General features: G+C 40.7%; 1 protein-coding gene and 1 long non-coding RNA gene across 5 annotated transcripts in view; both read right to left on the bottom strand.

Annotated features, from left to right (window-relative positions):
- KDR (kinase insert domain receptor) overlaps positions 1–7,785 on the bottom strand; it is a 43,445-nt gene extending 35,660 nt beyond the window's left edge. For 2 of the 4 annotated variants that reach the window (XM_070263814.1, XM_070263815.1), the window contains exons 1-3: positions 7,289–7,771; positions 3,714–3,807; positions 1,198–1,394 (exon numbers count right to left, since the gene is read on the bottom strand). In XM_070263814.1, coding sequence (XP_070119915.1) covers positions 1,198–1,394; positions 3,714–3,745 — 229 coding nt within the window. In that variant the 5' untranslated portion in view covers positions 3,746–3,807; positions 7,289–7,771. Of the gene's footprint in view, positions 1–1,197; positions 1,395–3,713; positions 3,808–7,288 lie in introns of all 4 variants that reach the window. The other 2 variants (XM_023638078.2, XM_014738773.3) reach the window with 2 other exon arrangements.
- A 3,580-nt stretch (positions 7,786–11,365) lies between these two features.
- Positions 11,366–12,369, bottom strand: LOC138923653 (uncharacterized). Its single transcript, XR_011437576.1, has 2 exons — positions 11,823–12,369; positions 11,366–11,476 (listed from the first exon to the last, which is right to left on the bottom strand). It is a non-coding gene; the product is annotated as an uncharacterized lncRNA (long non-coding RNA).
- Between the last annotated feature and the right edge of the window lie 10,433 nt (positions 12,370–22,802).

Below are 22,802 nucleotides of genomic sequence, written 5' to 3'. Positions count from 1 at the left end.
ATCTGAGCCTTGTCTCTTTCAAATTCTGCAGAAGGGAGGAGGAGGACACAGAATCCTCTTGCGGATTGTGCTTACCCTGGGCAAAATAATTCTCGAACATTGTGCAATCCAGGAGTGACATACATTATTTTGACATGGCCTCCTCTTTTCATTGCACTGACCATACTGCGCTATTGAAACGTAAATGGAGATATGCAAGTGTGTTTCCATAAGCTGACGAGATTCCTGCTCTGTAAAAGATGCCTCTAGACAAAAGTCTAAGCCATCTTCACCTGCCTCAAATCCTCTGGGATGTAAAACGGTATATAAATGTATAAATAAAATGTCTAAAAAGCTCATCTTTGCTGAAAAGAAAAATATTTAGTATATCCAAGCAAAATACCATGCAACACTTAGAATCCCCAAAATAATATTATAGGTATCTCAGTTAAGGCAGGTTTTCCACAGGAAAATTAAGGTAGTGTAAGATTTTCAAACACAAAAGAAAGAATAATTCATATTATAAATACTAAATACATGTAACATTGTATTTTATCCTACATAGATGTTAAATTGGCCTCCATGGTGTCAATCCCAAATGGCAAACTCTAGAAAGATGTGGCATATTCATGCAAGATTTCAGACCACACGAGTAAAGGAAAGAAACATTGTTCTCGAAAGGTACTTTTAGGCAGTGTCTTCATTTGCATAAAAGTCTGGGAATTGTTTTTTATAAAGTACAAGTGGGAAAAGAAAAGTTCCTATGTACAAGCAAGCTCCAGAGCCCTGGCTGTTTCCCTGTGCATTCTTGAGAAAATCTCCCACTCTGCTGTAGATAACCTCTCTCTCCAGAGAAACCTCGCCATAATTCATCCCCGAATCTTCCTTTTCAAGGATTTCAGGGTTTTTTCTTAGACAGCAGAAGGCTTTTTACAAGTCTCCATAGCCAATTGTGAATACAGATTTTCCCTTAGAAACAAAGATGAGAACCAAACTAACTGGGCAAAAGGGATAAAACAGACCCCACGCCGCAGCGCAAATCCACGAGTCTTACTCTCAGAGGAAGCCTCGGGAGGGAAGAATTTTGTATATTCCTGTTGGCAAACGGCCTTTTGAGCAAGGCTTCTGTTATACACGATTCTCCTTTGCATCTATTGTGTTTTATAACCGGTAAATCAACATGGGAAGTGAATCCCACTTACCCACTTACCCACTTACCCTGAACGTAGACATAAACCACCGAGGCTGTGTCAGTGTCCCGGTAGAAGCACTTGTAGGCTCCAGTGTCATTTCCGATCACTTTTGGGATTGTGAGCGTCTTACAGAAGACGCCATCACTACACTCAGTCACCTCCACTCTTTTCTCAGAGCCACTCTGAGTGTTGGGCCAGAGCCAGTCCAAGTCCCTCTGTCCCCTGAAAAAGTAATTCCAGGGAAGTATTAATGAGAAATGCCACACTGTTTCTACATAGAAACACACTATTTCTACAAAAACAGAAGGTTTAGTTCTCAAATTTAAATAAACTCAACAGACAGGTTCAAAGTCTTCCACCAACAATGACAGGTTGGATCCACAAACGACAAAAAGGCATAGACTTGCCTGCAGAACTCACTTGTAAGGATTCCTGAGTTTTCTATTAATTAACTCATTCATTCAACAAATATACACCGAGCATGTGCTGTGTGCCAAATGTTGTTAAAGACTGGAGACACAGCAGTGAGCAAATGAGACAAATGTCAATCCCTGATGGAACCTGGGTCTAGTTGGAGGAGAGAGGCAGTAAAAAAGTAAGTAAGTAACTTCAATGAAGGGGAAATTTTTAAAAAGTAAGTAACATGAATGGCAGCAGAGGGTTGTCTGATACAGCGCTGGACGACGAAAGGAGGGTGCAAAAGGCAGGGTTCCGCTGCTGTTCATAGCGTCACTAGGAGTCAGAATCGACTTGATGGCACTAAGAACAACAAAGTAAAATGTATCGTATAAAAGGTACTATGGAGAAAACATAGAAGATGCAAAGAAAAGAGTGAAGAGTTTGAAGGGAGGGGGCTTGATGAAGCGGGCTACGTGAATATCAAGAGGAACAGTGTTGCAGGCAAAGGGAACAGTGTATGTAAAGGCCTTGGGTTAGTTGCATCTCTGGAGTATTACGGGAATGGCCAGATAAGAGTAGGCAAGTGGGACAGTAAGAAGTTAGGTGATTAGGAAGAAGGGGTGCAACTGTCTCAGAGCCTTGTCGGGCCTCGTAAGGACTGCATTCGGCCAGAGCCAGAAGCACAGACTACTTTTATTACAGCATTTCTCTAAAAGGCTCCTAGGAAGATGGTCAGCGTCACAAAGAATGTATCATCACCGACCCTTCATTCAAAGAATTTGAAATTTCCCACAAAGTTGCAGCGACATTAATGAAGTTACCTTTAATATACTCCATAGCTTTTTCAGGACATAAGAAATGTTTAGGCAGAGTTTAGAAGAGGAGGGGATAAAATCTTTGGGGATTTTAAACAACCTTTGTCGTGAAGGGTGGGTAAGAGGAAAATCTACTGAGGAATGTATCTTGAAAGAGAAAAGCTAGAGAAACAGCACCTGTTACTATGTTTTTTCTTAAGGGCTGGGTATTGATGACCTACCCTTGATAAGGGGCTAGGGTATCCCTTACACTCTGCAATCTAAAATGGACCGTATCACTGTGTGGAACACTTGGTCTTCATCAAGCATGAAGCAATGGCAATAAGCTGCCCGAGGTTCTCTGTGGCGCCCCAGCACTCCTTAAAGAGGAGGGTCACCTCCACCCATCATCCCAGCCAAAACACACTGGTCCTGATAAGCCTCTGGGTCTGTCATGCATAATCACTACATTAAACCCCAAGGTCTCCTACTTTTCCTCCTGGAGTAGGGGCTGGAAGGCAAAATTTAAAGGCCTATTCTTGTCAAAGAGGCCTGTTTCCCCAGCTAGCAAAGATCAATAGCATGACTTCTTGTTTGCAAGTGAGAAGAGAGGCATTCCAGAACATCAAGCCAGAGCATGAACTCCATTACCTGTGCAGAACATGCACTCGGTAATATTAATGGCCAAATATTAAATTGCTACTAGTCAGAATTTTATCACGAAATAAAGTTCTTGAAAAGGGCTAAACAGATGTCTAAGAGCCATTCTGAGTATAATAAATATGGCTCAAAACTTCTTTAACTCTATCCCTTAAGGGTATATCTTCAATTTCATTTATTCATTCAACATTTTATTTTATTTTTTTGGTGAGGAAGATTGGCCCTGAGCTAACATCTGTGCCAATCTTCCTCCATTTTATACGTGAGATGCTGCCACCGCATGACTTGATGAGCAATGTGTAGGTCTGTGCCTGAGAGCTGAACCTGTGAACCCCTGGCTGCTGAAGCAGAGTGCATGAACTTAACCACTATGCAACTTGGTCAGCCCCTCATTCAATATTTATCGAGTTTGTGCTCTATATCACATGCCAGGTCCTATACTGGTTATTGGGGTATATATATGTGTGTGTGTTGGCAGACAGGAGTAGAAAAAAATGCTAGCAAAATTGTATAGAATTTTTGAAAGAAGACCTTCCTCATTTTTTCATTACCAGATCAGTTCTTAGAAACCTCACTACTTATATACAATGACTACAACTCTATTATAATTCTGCCATATGGAAATTATTTTTCCCTCAATAAACAAGTTATCTAACACAGGAAATCTGAATCTAAAATGAAGCCTTACCTGCAAGTAATTTGCAGAGTTGTATTAGCCATAATAGTAAGTATGTCTTTTTGTATGCTGAGCCTGGGCGGATCAAGAGAAACACTAGACAAACCTAGAAACAAATTAAATAAATGAATGTAGTTGCCACTGAGTCAGACCCAATAGGAAACACCTTCCATAAACAATGCACACTCCATACTTTAAATGGCCTCTTCAGCAATTCATTGTGTAAAACTGTGAATTTACTTTTCACCATTCCCAGTAAAAGTTCACAAGCTGTGTCATAACAGGAAGAATGGGCAGATGGTCATAAACCAACACAACAGTTCTGCAATTCATGGAGCGAGGGTGGAGTTCCTGTTTTCCTGCATTGCCAACTTCAAGGTCTTACAAAAGGATATGGGACATTGAAATCAAATGAACCTCCATCTGATGATCTCACTCCCTTGGGAAAGGACCCACTGACATTTCTTATAAAACATAGGATGCACACAATCGACTAAATTGCTGATTAACGAATACTACTCAGAGACATTTCTACATAGTTCATCTCTGTAGCCTGAAGGGGGTGGGAGTGTCTATGACCTTGTCTTATTTTCCTTCACTAATTTTCTAGTGCACTTCCTCTAGTGACTGAACTGCCAAGGTTGAAAGACTGTACATTAAAACTAGGTGAGAGGAACTGAGGAAAAGAAAGCACTTTCCAATGTCACATAATAAATGTATTAATATATTTTTCCTTAAGACCGGGACTAAAAAATACTGTAATTCTAATGAACTACAATTGGGGAATCTCGACTTATTCATCAAAGCTCTGAGCTCCTCTTGATACCAAGCTTGGAACACAAGAAACCTGTTTTTACCTAAAAATACCATGGGACAAATTCTTCACCATGGGTCACTCCACAGCAAGAAAACTGAGCTCTCTGTCAACTAAATGCAAAGAGTTCCCAGGTGTTGAAAAAGCATCAAAGAAAGGAAAGCTGTCCACCGTGCTTGGGTCTTAACTGATATCCAGATCTTCAAAACACCACCTTAAAAAGTGACTGATGCTCGGTAAGCATCCAACCTTCATATGATCCTTCACTCATATCAGCTAAGAACAAATGACTCCCTAGGCCTAAAGTGGCATTGACCTTGTTGGGTAAATAGAGTATCAGGAAAAACGAGAGGGTATAAGCAAACATCCAGTGCAAATATCCAATGCACTGAATCTGAGAACGCTAATGTGACCAGCTGCAGGCAAAGTGAACCACTGATCACGCATGTTCTCACACATTCACCCAGATGTGCAAAATAGGTTGCTGACATAAGTGTAGATTTGACAATAAATATCATAGTGAAAAAAAAAACCCTGGAAATTAAGCTATATCAATAAATCTTCAGGAACTAACTTGGCATTGGTACTGACGTGTGTTTGGGGCAAGGGTTCTTAAACTTTAGCACCTGTCAGAATAGCCCTAGGCTTACAAATCTGCATTTTAACAAGTATTTCAATGATACGTGGTCTATGGGCCACTCTTGGACAGCTATTGGTCCAGGTGGTCATTTTCAGTTAAATAGCATAGCGCTTTTCGATATGAAGGAAATAACTGCCCCCAGAGTAGGCAAACAATAAGGCAAAATGTTTAAAAGCAAAAGAAAAGCCTTCCAATAACGGATTCCCACTTTATCCAAAAAAAGAAAAATGAAAACAATTCATTTAGATGAGCACAGATATCAAACTTGACTGGGAAACACGAAGTTGAGAAACGTGCTGAAGACACTTGACTTAATACAATTTGCTCAATGACCAAATGAGAAAGAACCCATTGTTTGGGAACTCTCACGTGAGAAAAAAAATGACAGTAAAGACTAAGCTCTAAATACACTACGCCCACCCCACCACCAAAACAAGAGATTCTTGAAGATCTCTCATGAATTATTGCCACAGATTATCTCACACTCTAGACACACTGTCCAACATAAAAAAAAAAAAAGTTAAAGATATGTTCTCCATTCATAGGAAGCCAAGACAACACCACACTATTCTAGAGACATGTCTTCGACAAAAAAACTATTCAACGGGGCTATCCATAATAACTTCGGATTCGTATCTGTAGACCAACACTCAATTTTTTTTTTTTTTTTTTTTTTTTTTTGCTCCATTAAGCTTCATTCATTTTCACTGGCAAGTTTGAGTTCTACTTTTCAGAAAGTTCTAAAGAAATAACTATAAGAAGTACATATGCTGCTACTCAATAAAAAGCCCTTCTATGTTCAAATCCCATAACCAAAATTAATTAATTCGTGCACTATTACCCTTCCAGCTCAAAGACGGGAAGGAAAAACAACAGTGCCTCTGTCTCTAAAATTTGATGGCACCAATTATAACCCAATCCAATTAAGCAAGTCACACACTCCAAAGGGCAACCTCAGCGTTATATTCAGGGCAACCGGTTACTGTTACCACTGCTGCGCTATGAAACACCCCAGGCTTAAAAGAGACTCACTTCTTTGTGGGATACAGAACCACCACATGTTCCAGACCCTCACTCTCTCCCCATGAGGGGGGAGAGAGAGAGGTCTTGTCAGGGACAAATGAGTGTCCATGGTGGAGCCGGCCTGATGAACCAAGTCATTATTAAGAAAACTCAATAACTATAAACAGATGATCTTGGTACTGCATATGAGTGTGGATTTCTTTTTTTAAGCCACACGATTCCTTTCCTTCGATATAAGGAATTTTTTCCCTGAATTATTTGACTTTTTTTCTTTCTCCACCCTCTTTCCTTCCTCACTCTCCAAAGAGCGGGAATTAGCAAACGGTGGCTACAGAAAAGAGAGAAAGAAAAGGAAAGAGATACTTTATTACACCAAAAGCGTATGTGCTCCTAGTCTTGAACAGGACTGAAATTTTAGGTGGCAAGGAGAGTGACGAGTGGCGCTAATTCTAGCTACCAAGTCTCTCAGTGTAAGTTTTCAGAACGTGAACTTCTGACCACGCCTTTACCCCAAGGACCAAAGCGCTTTGAAAGATGTCAAAATGCTTTACAAAGGTGACTGACTTGCAGACACTTTGGGAACCTGTCACAGCCCCAGGTCCAAGCTCCAATTTCCCCTTCTCTCTGAGAGGCGAGCGGCATCCTGCACTAAGGGGAACAAACAGTTTCTCTCCCCTGGGAAGGATGTGGGTGTGTATGTGAGTTCGAGCCAGAGGGAACAGCAGAGCCCGAGATCCCGCTCGACTCCTACAGAGGCAGAGCTGGGAGCGCGGCGCGATCCGAGCGAACTGGCTTGCGCTCCCTGCAAAGCTTCCTTCCTCGCGCCCGGGCTAGGATGGTGCGCGCAGCCTGACAAAGTTTCACCTCCTGTTCCCGCCTGTAGGCACCTCCTGCCTGCCAGCCCCGGGGGGCCTTCCCACTCCCGCCTCCTGAGAGCCCGAGGGTGTGTCGGCTCCGCAGGACACGCTCCAGCCGAGACCCCTGTCGAAGACCCGAGTCGTGGAAAAGGAACTGGGCTCAAAGAGACCACCAACTCCCTGGGTGATCTTGAGCCAGTCACTGAGCCTGTTTCCTCACTGGGAAATGAAAGAACACAAAGTGTCAGGTCACCTTCCGCTCTCCAGCTCTCATTCCGAGTTAGATCCGGCCTCCAGGTCCTCTCCGCATCCCCATCTCTCCGCCCGCACCCGACCTCTCCTTTCAGGGAGTGGGCTCCTTACCCACAGAGGCAGCCCGGGTCTCCACGCAGAGCCACAGAGCGATGGCCAGCAGCGCCTTGCTCTCCATCCCGCACCTCGCGCCAGGAGCAGCGCCCAGAACTCGGACGCCGGTTCTTTCTCCCCGGGCCTGCCCCGAGAAGAAGGCGCGGACGGGGAACGCGCGCCGCAGCGCAAGAAGCACCCGCGCACAGGGCGAGGGTGCCCCGGCTCGGCCGCGGCTGCGGGGGTGTCTGCGGGCGCTGGTAGGAGAGGGTCTGGGCTTTCTGTAGTGCGCAAGTGATGTCCAGCGCAGGCAGAGGAAACACAACCATACACCGGCTGCTCTCCCGGGGTCCCGGGACTCAGTGCAGGGTGGGAGCCGGAGTCGAAACTCTAGAGCGTAGGGGCGGGGCTATGCGGGGCGGGGCCGGGGCGGGGCTCCCCTCGGTGGCCGGCCCCGCCCCTCAGCCGGGTACCCGGCTTAGATCCCGTGCTTCCCACGCTCGCTATATCTTCCTATCTCCCCACTTGATCTGGACTGCTCCTGGTCCCGAGTCGCCCCAGGGAGACGGTCGCGGGCGCTACAACTCCGTTTCTGGCGGATACAGAATGTAGCCGGTACCGGGCTCTGAGACGCTCCAAGATTCAGTCGGTTGCTGGCCCCTCGAGATATTGGGGAGCAACCCCGGGAACGCAGCGAGGGCCACTGCGCCCTCACGAGGCGCGCCAAAGTTTGGTACGGTCTTCTGCGCGGCGCGCGCCTGATGGGGCTGCGGGACACGCTGAGCATCTGCAGCAGGTTGAAGCAATGAGGGAGAAGCGGATACTGAGCCGAGACGAATGCAGGATCGCAAACTCGCAGCGACTCCAGCCAGTACGAGTGTTTTGCTTGCCAGCATCGCTGTAGTTGACAAAATCTGAGTATGAATGCCTTTAGTCATAGTATACACTAGCCCAGTTCGCCAAAGTTTCCGCTATTTCCTCTTATACCTGGCGGCTTCAAATGTTAACCGCCTAGCCCCAAAAGGCGTTTAAATTTGAGACCCTCTATCTGGCCTTTACCGAAAACCTACCTCCAAGGAGCTGGAGGTTCCCAGGGCTCTGGGTACCCGCGGCGTGAGAGTCCCCCGTCCCTCAAGTGAGACTGTCCTTGAGAAAGGCCTTTTGTCTACCGTGTTACCTGACAAGACGCCCTGGCGTGACTCTTCTTAGGCGTTTCGCCAGGCGCCTTTTCAGAGCAGAACTTCCAGCCATGATACCCTTAGGACGAGGGGAAGGAGGCCCGGCCGCGGTGGGCTTCATTGGAGAAGCAGTGAAGCGAAAGCTCCCAGACCCTGGGCGCCCAGAACACTCTGTACCAAACCTCAGGGCTCTCTCTGCACGTTTAGACTCCTTGTGGCGCTGCTAGGAGGAGAACGCAGATTCCTTTCTGATCACATTTGCTCTTTCTTCTTTTCTCTCCATTTCTCCCCACAGCTGGGAAGTGACATCAAATGTGCCCTAACTTCACTAATTCGGGATTTTTCCAGATCCCTCTGTCTCTTACTTCCCAGGTGCCTTTTAATGACAACTTAAAGGACCATCCTTCAAGGAGATGGAGAGGTAGAATTATTATTTCTACATCTAGTCCAAGCCCCTCCTCCTGAAATGCACAATTAATGTATAGTGTTGCTTTTCTTCTGCTACTTTTTTATATTCACTGTATTTACTCTGCTGCTTTGCTAGATTGACAATTGAAATACTTTAACTGAAATATAGTGAACATATATGGTTAAATTTTTTTTTTAATATAAAAAGGTTTAGAATGAAAAACCCTTGCTTTGGCAGAGGCAGGTATTTTTACCTTTCCTTCTTTTCCGAGCAAATTCTGTGCACATATAAGTATATTTCCCTCCTTCTTCCACAAAGAGTAGCCTTGGTATAAATACTGTTTGAGTGTTGGCTTTTTTCACTTTAAAGTACAACTTGGAGACCGTGCTACATCAACCCTTAAGGCTCCATCTTGTTCTTTTTATAGTTCCACTATATAGACTATTACTGTTTAATCTAGGAAGCATTTATTTGTCAGGGGCAAGGGTATCCTTAAAGAAACTCCTCTCTTCCTGCTGGTAAACTTAGCAAAGAAAACAGGATGGGCTCTGGCAAAGCTGGATAAGGGGGAGGGCGCTGGAACCTGCTTTGGAGAAGGCAATTTTTCTCCACCTCCATTTCCGAACCATTCTTCTCTCAGCCTTATTTACAATTCATGACACTTCCTCTTCCACATCTCACTTAAGAAGATAGTGTCTCCTCTGAATGCAAACCAGAACCTGCAGGCCCTGTAGTAATAGCCCCCTTTAGAAGTCTTGGAGGAAATGATGCGTCTTTGATGGCCGCAAGACCAGAATTTGGCAGGGTCTCAATGAAATCAGTCGACCACATTCCCTCCCACACAGCACTTAGAAGTGCCTTGTGTTCATGAAAAATGACAAAGTTTGTTTAAAATAAAAAAAGTCTGTTCCATGTAGAACACCCTCCCATTATCTGGCACCACTGCAAAGGAGTGCTGTAGGGAGCTGATCCGGCAGAACAGGTAGGACCACAAGCTATGGAAGTGCCCCTGTGTGCTCAGTGCTCCATATGGTTTTCAGACCCGTTCGGAGCAGGGAAGCAGTAAAGAGTGGTGCTGAGCACACAGACTCTGGGGCCACCCTGGCTGGGCTTGATTCCCACATCTACCCCTTACTATCCGTGTGATCTTGACCAACTTACTGGGTGCGTGTCTTCCAAACACAAAAGATGATAACAGTACCTTCTTCGTAGGGTTTTTGCAAGAATTAAATGCATTACTGCATGTAAGTCACTTAGAATAGGACCTAACACCTGGAAAGCACAGGCACCTAGCACATAGTAAGCACCGATACACATTAGGAAACATTCTGCAAGGGTTAGTTATACTACAATGCACAGTTTCCTTCGTGCTGCTGAGATCTAAGTTGCAAATGAGGCTCATTCCTTCAATAACGGCTTTTGAGCACCTACTATGTGCTACGCACTGTGCTAGAGACTTAGGGTTACAATGGTGAAAATAAAGGCAAAGTGAACATAAATGAGCTGTCATCACAATAGCTCCATCCTAAGGCAAATTTAACTTATTACAGAGTACTCTGTATCTCCAGCTACTTCTCTGGGCTTTGTGCACGCAGAATATGCATTGTTCATATCACCAAAGCGCACTGCATAAATTACACTCCGTGAAGCCAAATCTGGTTCCATCGCCACCAGTATTTTGCACTTCATATCTTAAAAAAATAAATATGAAGACTAGCAAAATGTTAATAATTGTGGAAGTTGGATGATGTGTACTCAAGGGTTCGTTTTACTATTCTCTCTACTTTCACATGTTTGAAATTTTCCATAATTAAAAAATTTCTGTTTTAAGTAATTATAATGAAAGTGATGCCCGGTCTAGTACACTACTACTGACTTTTCCACAATCAGTGTCTTGACATTACCTCTGGGAAATGGTTGAGGCAGAGAGGCAGGTGGATGGGAATTTGCACTTTTTACATCATATATTTCTATAACGTTTTTCCAAAACACGCAAGTATTGCTTTTACAAATAAAAATAGAAATCAAGATCCACTCTCTCTTCTAGGTACTGTTATATTTTCAAATATTGCCATTTGTTGATTACATGTTTCATGACACTTTTATATGTTTACGTCATTTAGTTTGCTTCCAATATTTGCTTATGCTGTAACTTACCGAAGCCCATGACTGACTACCTTACCAGATGTTGGCTCGATTTCATAGCCAATCTATACTCATGACTATCATGCCTCGGGAAATTATGAGCACACTCTTTATCTCTCCTTATCTACCTTCCTTACACACCCATGTTTACTTTACTCTCTGTGTGATTGCTATTTTTAACTTAAACTTAATATACTTGTATGTACAAGGAAAAGAAGGCTATGTCACCACAAAGCCAGGCTTGCCTTGGATGTTTCTATCAGTGTTTGATTTTATTCATAAAGTCTTACATTCTAATCAATACAAAACAAAGTCCCCCATCCTTTTTGTGAAACAGATGAAACAGAACTTCATTACTTGCCACCTGCAAAGGAAAAATCTGTTACTATAAATATGTACACCTCTGTGCCCTCTCCAACTTCTCCCATATAATTTCTTGTTATATCTACTATAAGAACAAATATATAAATTTTAAAATGTGGAAAGCATGCAGGGAATTTAAATAATCAACTGAAAATCCACACAGCACCAGAGAAGGATGTTAGAAAATAACAAAAGAAGCCAACACTCATTGAGCACATCTTTGAGCAGGCACTGTTCTGAATGCTTCGCTTTATCCCTGGCTTCATCCTCGCAACACCCCATGAGAGCAGCAAGCGCTATCAGGAATTCTTAGTTAGGAAGAGAAGGAAAGACAAGAAATTACTTACGTCTAAATTAAGGAAGTGTTCCTTTGTCTTCCTAAAAGTCTTGCAACAACAAGAAAAAAATGTTGTTTTATCTGTTTGCAAACAACCAAACCATAGTTTTCTTGCCATTGGTTAATAGGATGAAAGTGAAGACACTCTTTGCTTTTTAAAAGAAGAAGAAGAGGAAGTAGATTTTTGGAGCACTTATTATGTGCTGGGTATTTTACTTGAATTATCGTACTTTAATGTTCACAGTAATTTAATGGAGCAGAAGCTATAATTATTCTCATGTAACAGTAGGGGAGGAGAGATGAGATTTAGAAGGTCTCAGTAACTTTTCCAAAGTCCCACAACTATAAGGGGTAGAATCAGGATTTAAAAGCAGGGGGGTATTAAATGTCCAAGACAGACTTCTCCAAGGACGTACAGACGGTTTCTCATTGAGGACTGGTTTCTTTCAAGGGATGAGGTTGAGTGAATAGATGCCATTGGCTTCCTCAGCCTCTCCACAATGATAACTTCCACTTTCCTAGGTGGATAGAAGGCCAAGTGACTTAGGAGCATCACTCTGGGATGGATGACCAAGGAAAAATGAAAGACAGGTAATTAGATCTCTTCCCCGACCCACCCAGGAATTCCAGCCAGTTGGATATTTCCCTTCTGCCTAACCCCTGAGCCACTGATCTTCCCCTCCAAAGGAGAGCAGTGGCTCCTATGCACATAATCACTTGTGCATTGGGGGCATTTTTTTCTGCCTTTTGTCTTTAGTCTCCTGGAGAACTTTCATTCATCCTTCAATACCCAGCTCAAACAGCCTTCCCTAGTGATATGTTTCAGCTTTTTATTATCTTCTTCAACTGAGACCCTCCCAGTCGAAATAGGCAGAGGTTGAATCTTACCTAAGCAGGGAGTTGAGTTTAGAAGGATGATTGTTAAGGTATAATAAGGATGGTGAAAGGCATAATGATGATGTTTAGTTAGTAAAATATACTTCATACACTATAGATGTACTATGCTATGTCTAATTAAATAGAGCTATCTTCAGAGATACTGGGGGTTAAAATTTTATGTGCTAGCTATGTAAAATGCATCTTGTATGATCATTCTCAAATTCACATTTAAATAATAGTCATACATTTAATAAATACATCCAAAGTTGTACTGAATTTATACTTTATCCTAGACAAATTAATATGGACTATTCTGTTATTCACAGAGCTAGGAAATTACCTTCCTTTTCCTATATGCACATAGAACTTTTATAATATGATATATGATAATATAGTCATATATTTATGTGAATGTTTCTCCCTCAAAAGCAGAAATTAGGTAAAATTGACTTTGTATTCTCAGTGCCTAATGTAGTCTCTGTGCTTACTCACCTCTCAATACACTGATGAATTTCAAATAATTTTTATCATTTCCCTTTCTGCTGCTCTTTCTTTCTCCTTTGCTCCTCTTTCCCCCCCACCCCACCCCGGCACCCAGGATCACATGCCTCTCTGGTTATCCATCATAATTATCTTTACAGAGAGCAACTTGTTGGAATAAATAGAACTATACAATGGCAACATAGACACAAACAGAAAGAGTTCTTCATTTATTAAGCAGTGGGCTTTGGAGCTTTGTTTTTGATTTTGAGTAATGAACAAGAAGAAAAAGAGCATTTATAAGATTTGCATGTGCTATACAAGCAATGTGTGACTTGAATTTCATGTCTGTGCCTTTTGCGGACTGTAACCATTTTCCAGCGAATTAATTCCATCTCTCCTCTTAAAAGCTTATCAAGTTTTCAAAGAACTGAATAGTGCAAAAACAAATGCTTTTCTTTCCTAGAGAATTTTTACAAGTCACTTGTCCCTCACAAGAAGGATATATACACTTCCAGCTTAGTGGTATTAGTTTGCAGTGCTGTTCGCATTTTTTACAGAATAAAGATGGTGATCCCCAGAAATGCAGCATCACCAGCGTTGAGAGCCAGTCAATGACAGCAGAAAACTTTTATGTTCTTTGTATATAAAATTAGCCTTCAGAGTTTCCAAAACATTGGTGAGTAGTCCCCTGAGGCACAAATAAAAATTCTGTCTCTGAGCAGGGTTTCTAAACATTCATTTCTAACATAGCACTGCCTTGGTGCACATAATAAAACCAAACAAAGCAACTCACTGAGGAACACTGCATAGAGAGAGAAATTTTAAGCAAAATGAAAAATACAATTTCAGATCTAACTGATAATCATCCAAAAATTGGTCAAGCTGGTTATAGGCAGATGAAAGGCCATAAGGGAGTCATTTCATGCATCTGACCACATAATATAAATAGAAGTTCCAGATGTGGAGAAAATGAGTCTGGTAACAAAGCAACACGTCAAAAATATTAGACATTAAAATGGTCGTTGGATTGTATACAAAAACACTTCCATTTCCTCGTCCTAAGAAAACTTGACCTTGCTTCTTCCTAAAACTACTTAGTTATCTGTTACTTTTATCTTCCCTTCATAAGAAATGTTCTTGAAAAAGAGATCATCCCTCACCTTCTCTCCTTAAATACAATAGCTTCTTCTCAGTCTTGACTCTGCCCAGCATCTCCACAACATCCATCCCATTGTCCACCCCCCTCTTGAAGCTCTGTCTTTGCTTGACACTCATAACACTGTACACATCTACCTATCTAGCCAATGCCCATCACTGGCTCAACCCTACGCACAGGGAATCTCCAAATCCATTATTGGTCATCATCCCTTGTCCTCTTCCATGACTTTCTCAGGAATCTCATCCCACATTTTTACTTCGTTATCTTCTCCATATGTTCTATATGGGGAAAAGTTGCAAAATTGTGCTTTCCAGTGCTGATTTCCTACCATAGCTCCAGATTCTAATCCTCAACCCTTTCTGGACATCTCCATGTGTGTGTTCCACCAATTCCTTAAATTCAAAAAGTGTTCAAAACTGAACTCTTTTTGGACACTTTGAATACGCACAACTGAACTCCTACACTGCCTCCTTCAGCCTTCTAAAGTGCAGAGTCCTTCTAGATGCTTATACTCCAGATCTGCAGCCATATTCTTCCCCTACCTTTTCCCTGGCACACAATTCCAATCTTATCTACATTCTTTACATCTCTCATATCCATCCCCTATTTTCATTCATCAGACTGCCCCAATTCGTGACCATTTTGCCTTTGACCTGGAATTTTCCGATCCATCCATCACTCTGCTGCCAAAGTTATCTTCCTAGAACACAAGATTCATCTGTCCTTTATCTCTGACAGTTGGCATTTGCACACAGCATAAAGCCCCAAATCCTAAGCCTGGTGTTCAAAGGCTTCATTCTTTGCCTACTTTCTGTTTTTCCAGCTTACCTTCCAGTATACCATTTACATGCACTATATTCCAGCCATACAGGGTCCACTGGCCACTTCCAGAAAGTGTTTTATGTTCTCTTGTCTCCAGGCTCATGCTCAGTGGGTTCTCTTTGCTTAGAATGTACCTTATTCCAATATCTGCCTATATGAAGCTGGCCTTCCTTCAAAACCAGGCCCCCTAGAGTCTCCTCTATCCCTACCCTCCTGCCCTGCCCATCTGACTTACCCTGTCCCTGTCTGCACAGTCAAGATTCCTTGGGTTTTAAGCAACAGAAAAACCAACTCAAGCTGGGGTAAATGTATAGGATCCTGTTGCTGTAAATTATGGGCTGGCCTCCGATTCTCAGTGTGTCTTCCTGCTATTTTTCTCTGTGATTTTCTCAATTCTACCCTCAGGCTCTCCTTATAATAGAAAATAATGGCTGTACATCCTCACACCACACTGTCCACAGAAAAAAAAAATTCTTTGCCAGAAGCTCTTGAGAATAATGAGGCAGACTCTTTGTCCTAAGCAAACATTGCCTTGCATCTCACTTGTTCATCCCTACACCAAAGATCGGAGGTAGGGTTTCAATCCATTTAGGCTGCTTTAATGAGATAACACAGACTAGTGGCTCCTAATCAACATAAATTTATTCCTCACTGTTCTGGAGGCTCGAAGTCTAAGATCAGATGCCAGCATGGTGAGGTAAGGGTCTTCTTCTACAGACTTCTCATTATATCCTCACATGGTAGAAGGGGCTAAGGAGCTCTGTAAAGTCTCTTTTATAAGATCACTAAACCTGTTCATGAGGGCTCCACCTTCATGGCCTAATCACCCCTGCAAAGTCCCCGCCTGCCAATACCATCACCTTTGGGTTTTAGGATTTCAACAGAAGAATTTGGGGGGGACACACACATTCAGACCATAGCAAGCAGGAAGGATGCCAATAGGCATAGACCAATCAGAATCCACCTCTTCAATTAAAAGTGGGGCCGAGATAACATCAAAACCACATCATTGAAATGGGGAAGGGACTATTTCTCAAAGAAAAATCTGAAGGTTTTTGTAGAAAGCAAGGGGAAATGGGTGTTAAGGAGACAATAAACCAATGACCACTATATTCCCCATACTCCAAGAACCCATTATTCAATATTTGTTGCTGTATATATGATATCCTGCTTTACATCAGATTTATATGGGTATGTGTGTCTGTCTTCCTCAATACATTGTGAGATAGAGGGCAGGTTTAGTGTAGTTTTCATAACTGTTTTCTCTAAACTCCCAATTAATTGAAGACAAGTTTTTTTCATTCTTCCTCTGATATATTTCCCCTTCATCCAATGAATCATCATAACAATAACTAAAATTCACTGAGTTACTATGTGTCGGGCTCTGTTGTAAGCACTTCACATGTGTTTACCCCCTTAATCCTCCCCACCAACCTACAAAGTGGGTACTATTATTACTCTCATTTCACAGATGTGGAAACTAAGGCTCAGAGAGGTTAAACAACTAGTTCAATGCCATGTAGCTTGTGTGTGGTGGAGCCAGGATTTGAGCCAAGCCAGAAAGAATCCAAAGTTACACTCTAGAGCATACTCATATGCTGGTCCATTTCTCAATAAAAGACACCTCCTGGTAAAACAGTAACTAAAAAGCTACTACTTGTCTTTCGGCCTTCCCATTCAGAGCATCATTCAATCCTGCCAATTCTTCTTTCCTAACATGTCTGTCCTTTCTGGTTTGTTCTTATATTAAATCGACCATCCAAGTTTTGACCATCTCTTGGCTAGACTTCTAGAATAATGTGTTTAAGAATCAATTAATCTCATATCTTCACCCAAAACTATCCTCCTAGCTTCAATACTCTTCTTCCTGACCTGATCTCCAAATCAAATGTTTAATACCTTTTAGCTCACAATCATAAGAGAATAAAACCATGAGGAACTAATGTTGAGTCATATTTCGAGTTGCTCCTGACAATAATTCCTATGAGACAGGGTGTCAATTGACTCCTTGATGCTGTCCACCCTGTGAGATGGAACTGAAAGAACTGTGGGGGCCCTCAAGAGATTATACAACCCAGTCTCCTGTCTTGAGTCAACAAGTCATTAGCCACTAAAGACAGATCTTGATTATTTACATCTTGGAGAAATATTGAAAATATTCTCCACAACCACACTTGGCAACACAGAATTTCTTTTAGCATGTGGCTGTGACTGTCTTCTCAAGAGGTCAGCACCATGAGGTTTCACCCCACACTGTGTACCCAGAAACCTGCTGTAGTGCCAGAGGCATGCTCCTTGAGTACAGGTGGCAGATTGCTGAGCAATCTTTATTCATTCAGCAAATTATTAATTTACTTTTAATAGCAAAGTAATTATGACATATCTATGCAAATACCAGAATTTTAGACTTTTTAAAAGTATTACTCATGAACTAGATATAATGTTCGTATTTTTTATTAGGGGATTTATTGGACATTTATTATTTTATTTTATTATTTAATTTATTTATTAGAGAATTTACTTATTAATGTTAAACCAGCGGTTCTCAATTCTGGCTGCACGTTAGAATCTTCCAGGTCTGGGGAGTTTTTAAAAGATACTGGTACCTGGCACCATCCTACATCAATTATATCAGGATCTCTGGGAGGAAAACCTGACCAACAGGTATTTTTGTGTGTTCTAATGTGATTCTAATCACATTAAACTCTTGTTAAACTCTTGTTCACAAGAACATAAAAGATCCTTCCAAAACTTAGAAACAAAAGCATTACAGCTCCAGGACTATTTCATCCATTGGGTGCTATAGTCACAGCAAGCTTTCTGAAGAGTACCAAAAATATGTGAGAAATTTAGAAAGTATAACTCATAGGAACAAAGTCATTCTTAGCAAACTCAAAATTATTAAAAATACTTTTAAATATTTTTCAACCAAAAAAATCTATTTAATGTGAGATGAGAGTACATTTAATGTGTTGGCCATGATTCAGGGCAAGTCTTCCAAAAGGAAGGGCACCCACAATATAAAAAGTTCTCCAGCATTGTATTTTAAGTTACAATTCAATATTTACAGCATGAAATGTTCCTATCTACTGTTGGAGAAAATGTCTAGGAAGTAAAAGTCTGAATTCAACAGTCTGGTGACAACAGTTCATTTTGATAGAAAGAATTACAGCTTTTCAGGCCTTCGCTTCAAACAGAAGATGAGCTTTTTATGTTTATTGAGGCAACTTTCCCATTTTTGCTGAGTGATGCTTTTTGTTAAATGCTATTCTGAATGAAAGAACAGCTAGGGGAAGGGAGGAAGACATCAACACTGAGTTTCAAGAAAGATGAATCATCTAAGTCAGCTTCTCTGATCTGGAAACACTGCTGAACGCAGTGTAATATGTGACGTCGTCTTTCACCCTTCCTAGTTCCTACAGTCAAAAGCCAAATTCCAATGAGCTGGAGTAATACATAGAGCCAGCTCTTATATCCAGTTACGAGAATTCTTCAGGGTCTAAAATGAAGACCCCAGACTACAACCATCCTTAAAATTCTTTATGAGCTTGTGTTTCAAAAAGTTTTAAAACATCTTTACATGTGTGCTTATGTACAGAAAATAGACTAAAAGCATACACATTAGAATTTGACAGTGATTATCCTTTGATGAGAAAAATATGAACGACAAATTTTCTTTAAGAATCACATAATACTGCACATACGTATTTTTATATGCAGAGAAGAAAATTCTTAAAAGGCACACATAAAACTTAAAAATAATTACCCTAGAGGAGGACTGGGGTGGGGATGGGGGGTAGAAGAGATCTCAGTAATTACTCTATACTCATTATGTTTTTGAATATTTTCATTGATAACTTGTAATTTAAAAATCATAATTTAAATAATAATAAACATATGGTAACAAATTTTGAATTTTTAGAAAGCTGTTAAAGGCCATACGCATCCTCTCTAATTTGGAGGTGTCTTTATTAACATCCCATGTGCCCAGTGGGCAAGAGAATGTGAACAGTAATGCTTTCCCTCCTCCTGCTTAAGGAGCATGGAGTAGTTCTCTTATGATAGCCCTTGCCCCTTCGTATGCCTTGTGGTAGCGCTAAAGCAGGATCTTGACCTCAGAGAAGTCATAAGTTATCAAGAATAATTCATGTTAAAAACTAAAATGTATTAAGCTCCTGCTTTACAGGATGTTTTCTTATACAGTATCTCACTTTCTCTTCAAAATCCTATGAGGCTCAGGAAATTTAAGCATGTTTGAGAGCCCACACCACTAGCAAGTGAAAGAGCTAGGATTTAAATCTACATTTTTCTGGCTTCACAAACCAGTGTCCTTAAATGGAAATAAATGAAAATTGTGAAATGATTAGGAAATTTGAACAATAACTAGATATCAGTCTAAGCTGGTAATATTTCTGCTGACATAATTCTCTTAAAAACTTTGTAGCTCTCCTACAACCCTTCTTGAGATTCACTCTATTAGTCAAAATCCACATCCACAAATTTCTTTGAAATACATGTTTCTCTACCTTGGGCTTCTGCTGAGACTGCCGGGGGACAATGGTCTTAGAAACCCAACTGCTTGACTGAATAAGCTCTGAGACAACATCTTAGATGTTTCTGCTAAACTTTCTGCCTCCAGTGTCCAATAATATTTTCCCTTAAGTCTGCACCGGCAGTCTTCTCCAATGCCATGATGCTTTTGCTAGTAATTTCATCAACATTCTTCTTTTTTTTATACAATTCTTTCTACACATACGTATTTTAATGGTTTAATAAAAAGTTTATGTGGGGAAGTTTCAATATAGACGGTTTGGTCCATATTATATTTTTTTATTTTATATTGATTGATTGCATTTTTTTAAATTGATGCCTGTTCAATTCTTCAGCATAGGTTCTTTCTTCACAATAAATTCCTAAATAACCATTCCCATGACTGAAAAGGGGGGAAAAACTTCTTCAAAATATGTTCCATGTGACTTTGCAGGGGGAAGAATCCTCAAAATACATGGAGGATTCACATTACCTTATGCGTAAAGGTTGCCATTCTTATTTTTTAAATCAGTTTCCCATGGAGTAATATACCGTGGTATTTAGTTTCAAATAGCCTGTCCTAAAGACATTTTCCTCTTCCCAGTCTTCAGCATTTGTTTGAAAGGGAAGTATAGTACTGTAGTGGAGGGGTGGGGGCTTTGGTGCCGGACAAACCAAGATTTGAATCTCAGCTCTCCCACATAGACAATTTTAACCATGCTGACCTCCATTTTTCTCTTTTTATTGTTTTACTTTATTTTTTTCTGTTTTATTGTGGTAAGAACACCTAACGTGGGATTTATCCTCTTAACAGATTTTTAAGTGTAGCATACGGTATGATTATCCACAGGCACAGTGCTGTACAGCAGATCTCTAGAACTTACTCATCTCGCATAACTGAAATTTAATTCTACCAAATATTTCAAGAAAAATTAACATCAATTCTTCCCAAACTCTTCCAAAAAAATAGAATAAGAGAGAGCAATTCCAAATTCATTTTATGAGGCCAGCATTACCCCGATACCCAAGCCAGGCAAAGATGCCACAAGAAATGAAAACTACAGGGCAATATCCCTGATGAACATTGATGCACATAATCCTTAACCAAGTACTAGCAAACCAAATTCAACAGCATGTTAAAAGGATCATACACCACGACCCAGTGGGATTTACCCCTGGGATACAAGGATGTTTCAACATATGAAAATCAATTAATGTGATACACCACTCTAACAGAATGAGGGATAAAAATCACATGATCATCTCTTCACTATTCTTTCAGCTTTCACTAACATGCTTCTCAAAGTCCTGACAGCTTCTTCTGACCACTCCATTTGAAAGCCACTCCCACATTTTTAAATGTTTGTTATAGCAGCACCTCACTTCCAGATACCAAAACCTGTGTTAGGTTTCTATTACTGCATAACAAATCACTCCAAAACCTAGTGGCTTCGAACAATAGGCATTTATTATCACAGCGTTTTTGTAGTTCCTGAGCGTGGTTCAGGAGTTGGGGAGCAGTTTAGCTGGGTTGTTCTAGTTCTGGGTCTCTCATGAGGCTGTGGTCAAGATGTCGGCCAGGGATGCAGTCACGTGATGGGTTGATTGGGGCTGAAGAATCCATTTCTGGTATGACTCACTCACATGCCTTTCGGCAGGAGTCAGATCCTCGCTGAATGTTGGGAGTCTCCATAGGCTAAAGTGTCCTCATGACCTGAAAGTTGGCTTCTCTAGAGCAAGTGATCCAAGAGTGCAAAGTGGAAGCCACAATGTGTTTCATAGTCTAAAATTGGAAGTCATACACTGTCATGTTCACAATATCCTGTCAGTTACACAGTTCAGTTTTAGTCACCGTGGGAGGACATTAATACCAGGACTTGAAAATCAGGAGACAGGGGTCATTGGGGATCATCATGGATTTGACCATAATTTCTCTTATTAGTGTTTTATGTTTTCAGCATTCAAATCTTGACAATATCTTGATAGACTTATCCCAAAGTTCTTTGACGCCATTGTAAATGGTTCTATTTTTTAAGTTTTAATTTCCAAATTTTTTGTGCTACTATTTAAAAATATGATTAATTTTTATATCATCCTTGTTACTAGTGCCCTTGCTAGACTCACATGTTAGTTCTAGTAGCTTCTTGGTAGATTCTTTAGGGTTTTCTATGTAGATAATCATGTTTCTGAGAATGAAGACAGTTTTATTTCTTCCTTTCCAATCTGTATGGTTTTTATTTGTTGGCTTATTTGTAGGTTAGGATCTCCAGCATAATGTCAAATAGAAGTGGTGAGAGTAGACATCCTTGCCTCATATGCTTGAGAAGAAAGCACACAGTCTTTTATCATTCTGTATGATGTTATAAATTTTTATAGATTTCTTTTATTGAGCTAAGGAAGTTGCCTTCTATTCCTAATTTACTGGAAGTTATTATGAATGGGTGTTGAATTTTGTCAAATGTTTTATAAAGCTTTTTCTAAATCTATTGAGATAGTCATAAGATTGTTCTGGCAATTTGCATTGATTGATTTTTAAGTGTTAAACCAACCTTGGATTCCTGGCATAAACCCCACTTGGATACAATGTGCTATCTTTTTTACATATGGCTAGATTTGATTTGATAATATTTTGTTAAGGATTTTTGAATCAATGTTAAGGAAGGACACTGCTTTATAGTTTACCTTCCTTGTAATATCTCTTTCTGGTTTTGTTATCATGGTAATGGTAGCCTCATAAAATCAGTTGGGAAGTGTTTCCTTCTCTTCTGTTTTTCTGAAACATACATATTGTCAGGTGAAATGATATTATTGTCTTGGATTTGCTTAAAAGTAATTTAGGATAAAGGGAAAGATGAATGTAACTAGAGACAAAAAGATAGGCCAAGAGTTGATAATTATTGAAGTTCAGTAGTGGGTATGGGGATTTGTTATACTTTTCTTTGCTCTTCTGTATACGTTTGAAATTTTCAATAATAAAATATTTTCTCTTAAAAATAAATTTTAAAAAATCAAATAATAAATCTTTCCTCGCCAGAGCTCGATCCTACTTTCCAATAAATATGCAGAGAGAGGACGGTGTTCTGAAATTTCAGCAAAGAGGAAAGCAGAGGCCTATAT

The sequence above is a fragment of the Equus caballus genome, chromosome 3 (assembly GCF_041296265.1).
Source record: "Equus caballus isolate H_3958 breed thoroughbred chromosome 3, TB-T2T, whole genome shotgun sequence".
Lineage (NCBI taxonomy): Eukaryota > Metazoa > Chordata > Mammalia > Perissodactyla > Equidae > Equus > Equus caballus.
This window is presented reverse-complemented; position numbering and strand designations above follow the sequence as displayed.